At 62.2% G+C, this 4,038-nt stretch overlaps 1 protein-coding gene across 1 annotated transcript in view; it reads right to left on the bottom strand.

Moving 5' to 3' along the window:
• Window positions 1–2,818, bottom strand: part of HTRA1 (HtrA serine peptidase 1) — a 57,006-nt gene extending 54,188 nt beyond the window's left edge. The window contains exon 1 of the mRNA XM_029200906.1: window positions 2,292–2,818. Coding sequence (XP_029056739.1) covers window positions 2,292–2,733 — 442 coding nt within the window. The 5' untranslated portion in view covers window positions 2,734–2,818. The remainder of the gene's footprint in view (window positions 1–2,291) is intronic.
• Between the last annotated feature and the right edge of the window lie 1,220 nt (window positions 2,819–4,038).

Raw genomic sequence — 4,038 nt, 5'->3', positions numbered from 1 at the left:
ACACACACACACACACACACACACACACACACACACACACACACACAGTGCCAGATGCACCGTAGAGCTCAGTAAATATTTGCAGAAAGAAAGGACAGAGGAAAACAGCTCTGCACCCTCTGTCTCTCCCTCCTTTCTGGGCCACCACGCTCATCCTTCCGTGGCTGTCCCCTCGCTGGCTTCTCCTGGGAGCCCGCTGTGGGCCTGACAGCCAGTGGAAGAGGACCTGTTTCCCTCCACACACATGCTGACTATTAATGACCTGAAACTTACTCAATGACTCCACCTCACTGGCAATAAATTCGGTGCTTGAATACTGCCAGTTACTCAGGACCCCGTGCAGCTCGACTACAAACAGTAACAGCTAGCTTGTTTTTGACAAAAACACAAAATGTGCTTTTTTTATAGTCAGTCATCACCTCACGCCCAAACTAGTGATTGCACTAGCCCGAACTCCGTGCCCTGGCGTGTTTGGCATTCTACTGCTAGCTTTGTCCTACCCAGGTTTTTTTGGTTATTGTTTGGTTTTTTTGTTTTGAGCTGCCCTGGCTCAAGAACATCTGAGAACACTTTGGCCCTGGGGCTCTGCACCACCAGCCTGGGTCACCCCTGATGCCCCCCACCCCAAGCATCCCCAGCCACGCCAATCTATTCACCAAGCAATACCTGGCTCAGCCTGACCCCTGCACTCCACGTGGGATGCACTTCGGGCCCTCCCCAAACTTCCTTTACCCAGCCTGACCTCCCTTCCCCAGGCTTGGGGTTAAACACTGGGTTGCTTCTGAGTAAGGCTGTCCGGGTTCAAATTCCAGCTGAGTGGCCTTGGGCAAGCAGTTCAACCTCAGTTCCCCCACCTGTAAAATGGGAATGACAGCAAAGGCTCCCTCCTCTCGAGGCTGTGAAGGCCGAGTGCAGTCACACGTGTAACACACCAGGCACACGGACTGGGGCACAGAGTGGGCACTCAATACGCACGCGTTGTCATGCCCATACCTCAGACTCTGCAGGTTCACTTCTCTCGGGAATATCGCTCCTCCACCCTCTAATTAGGCTGTTTCCTGAGCGCGGAGGCTGGCTCCCAGCTCCCGTGCTGGCAGAACACACAATCTCCGTTTCACCTACACTGCTCTGGCACCTTCCTCTCTGTGTCGGCCAACCTGTGGAGGCCCTAGTGGTGGACGGTTTTCCTACAAAGAAAACCTAGAGCAGCCCCTTGCGCTGGGCTCCCCTCTTTCCCTTTCCACGCACTGCCCGCGGTGAAGAGGCACCGTGTGGCTGCAACCAAGTGCACTGCCAAGCAGGACTGGCCCGTCCCCACACCGCTGGATTGGCCGTAGCTGAACTCCGTATTGTTTTTCCACATGGTCTCTCTGACTGGCGACGAGAAGCATCCCTCTGGAAGGTCCCGCGAGAGAGTTAGACGATTGCTCCACCCTTTGCCCCATCACCACCTCCCCTGCCAGGATGGGTCTTGCTGATAGAGAAAAGATGCTTAAGGAGGGAGAGGGTACCCTTCTCCCTCATCCCTAACCCTCTCCCCTCACCTCTACGTCTGCATATTTTGTGATCCAAAACTACATTCAGCTTGTTCAAAAAGAACCACTTTCATTTTTGTAGAGTTGGCTCAAAACACGGGAAGCAAGGCGGCAGCAACGCCGCTGCACCGCCTAAACTGGTGCCTGGCCAGGGCGGCGAGTGGGGGGGGGCGGGGAGGTCACCCGGGGAAACTGGGGAGCCTGACGGGCAACACCGTCCCTTTCGAATAAAAAGGCAATGTTTTCAACGACAGTATCCGAAATAAAAATGAATGCATGGTTAATTTTAAAGGGCGGCGGGGCAGATGCAGAGAAAGAAGGGAAAGCTACGGAAATTAGACCCGGTCCCAAAGCCTCAGGCTCACGCAGCACACGGCACTTTTTTCAGCCCCGAACTTCTCAACTCTCTTTATGCCCACATTCCTGTCTTGTTTGTCCCCCAGGCCCTGGCGCGGTGTGGCTCCCCGCGGGGCACCCAGCAGCCGGCCAGCGGGCGGGATGCCCCGTCACCCTGGCTCCGGGCTTCTGGACAGAGCACGTCCAGGACCCGCCGCGCGCGGAACAGACCCTGGGCTAGGCGCAAAGCTCGGTTCCGACAGAGCCCGCGCAACGCTGCCCCCGTGCCCGCCTCTCCCGGCCAGTGGGCGCCCGGAATACCCCGCCAAGCTTCGCTGCCCCTCTGCCGGCCCGTCCGTCCCGCGGGGGCAGGTCGGGGCCGGGAGGCGGAGAGCGGGGAGCTCCCCGGAGCGCAGGTACCTTGGCCGCAGGCGCCGCGCTGCAGGACGATGACCGGCGGCCGGTGCAGCCTCTCAGAGCGGCGGCTGGCGGCGCGCAGCCGGCACAGGTTGGCGTAGGTAGTGGCGTCGCTGCCGCACACCGGCTCGCTGCTGGTGCACACGCAGAGGCCGGCCTGCGCGCGCCGCCGCACCGTGGCCGAGGCGGGCACGCCGAAGGGCACCACGCACTGCAGCCCTTCGCCGCACGGGCCCTCCTGCAGGCCGCACTCGGCCCCCTCGGGCGCGCCGCACACCTCGCAGCAGCCGCACGCGTCGCGGACACGGCCGCCCTCGCAGTGTGCCGGCGGCGGAGCGCAGCGCGCGGGCTCGCAGCGCTCGGGACACCCGGCTGCGCCTGGCGCCGCGAGCAGCAGCAGCAGCAGCAGCAGCGGCGGGAGGAAGGGGGCGCGCGGGGGCTGCATGGCGGCTCCGACGGCGGCGGCCGGTTGAGCGAGGGCAGGAGTGCGGCGCCGGGGAGAGAGCGGGAGGGACTCAGGGCCAGCGGGCGCGAGCGCGCGCGGCCGCGCGGCCCAGCCCATTGGCCTCGCGGCGGTGACGAGCTGCCTTGGGGACGGGCACTGCGCCCGGGAGGGGGGCCGGCCGGATGGCGGGAGGGCGGGCGGGCTGCTGGACCGGGGACCGCCCGCGGCGGGGGCAGGGCGGGCGCGCCGGGGCACGGCGGAGCTCGTGGGCGCGGGCGGGGCGGCTCGCGGGTGGGCCCGCCGGCTCGCGGGGCCCCGTTTCCCGGTCTCCGCTTCCCATGTATCCGCCTCTTACGGCTTCCCTCGCCGCGATTCGCGACCTTAAAACTAAAAAGAGGCTCTGCACGGGGGAACCTGCGGTTGGCCGGCGCGCGAGCGCCCGGGAAAGTTCCCGCAAATTGCAGAGTTGGGGACCCGCCCCGGCCGCGGGAGGGGCCGTTGCCCAGACCCCGGGCGGTGGCACCGCCTGCCCCGGTCACGCGCTCTAGAGGAGGAGGACGAGCACCACTCTGGAACTGACCCCTGTGCTCGGCACGCGCGACCGGGACCGTGGACCCTGTGCAGCCCTACGAAGAAGGCGGGGCCCGCGGGGCTGGCAGAAAGCCAGCGCCCAGATCCACGGTTAAGTGAAAAAAGCAAAGAGCATAAGTAATTAGAATATAATCGTTCGAGTCAGATTCTTTTCAAAAGTTGTTATGGGCAGGATGCGTGCTTGTACACGCACAGAATAGCTCCTGAAGGAGAAGCGAGAAGCTGCTAACGCGCGGGGCGGGGGGAGTCTTGGGTGGGAGAGAGGCTTTGTACTGTTTGAATTTTTCACCACATGCGTGATTCTCTCAAAACGTTGTTATTAAATAAAAGAACTCGCCTTTGATCTTCCACTTGAGAGTCTTCGGTGAGCCATTTGGGACAGACGCCAGTCTAGGCGTCGTCAGGAGGAGCAGGGACGACCCTGAGGTGGGTCCCCGTGCCCTGGCGGTGCCAGGCCGGCAGGTGGGCAGAGCTTGAGCCGGAGGACCCTGTAAGAGGCGGGCTCACGCAGCCCTGGGCCCGGCCAGCCGGGCAGAGGCTCCCAAGGGCAGGTGGGTACGGCCCTGAGATGACCGGCCTTAGCGGGTCTTAGCGACTTTTCACTATTCTTCTGTGTTTGGGTTGTTCCCTTGGGCACGCGGTACTTTTCCAACAAAAGTAGTTTAAACGTAAAATCCAAATATGTGTATCCTCCGCTCCAAGCACCTCCCAAAT

The sequence above is a fragment of the Monodon monoceros genome, unplaced genomic scaffold (genome assembly GCF_005190385.1).
Source record: "Monodon monoceros isolate NGI ecotype Baffin Bay Population unplaced genomic scaffold, NGI_Narwhal_1 Super_Scaffold_4, whole genome shotgun sequence".
NCBI lineage: Eukaryota > Metazoa > Chordata > Mammalia > Artiodactyla > Monodontidae > Monodon > Monodon monoceros.
The sequence above is the reverse complement of the archived record's forward strand: the minus strand, read 5'-3'. Positions and strand labels throughout refer to the sequence as shown.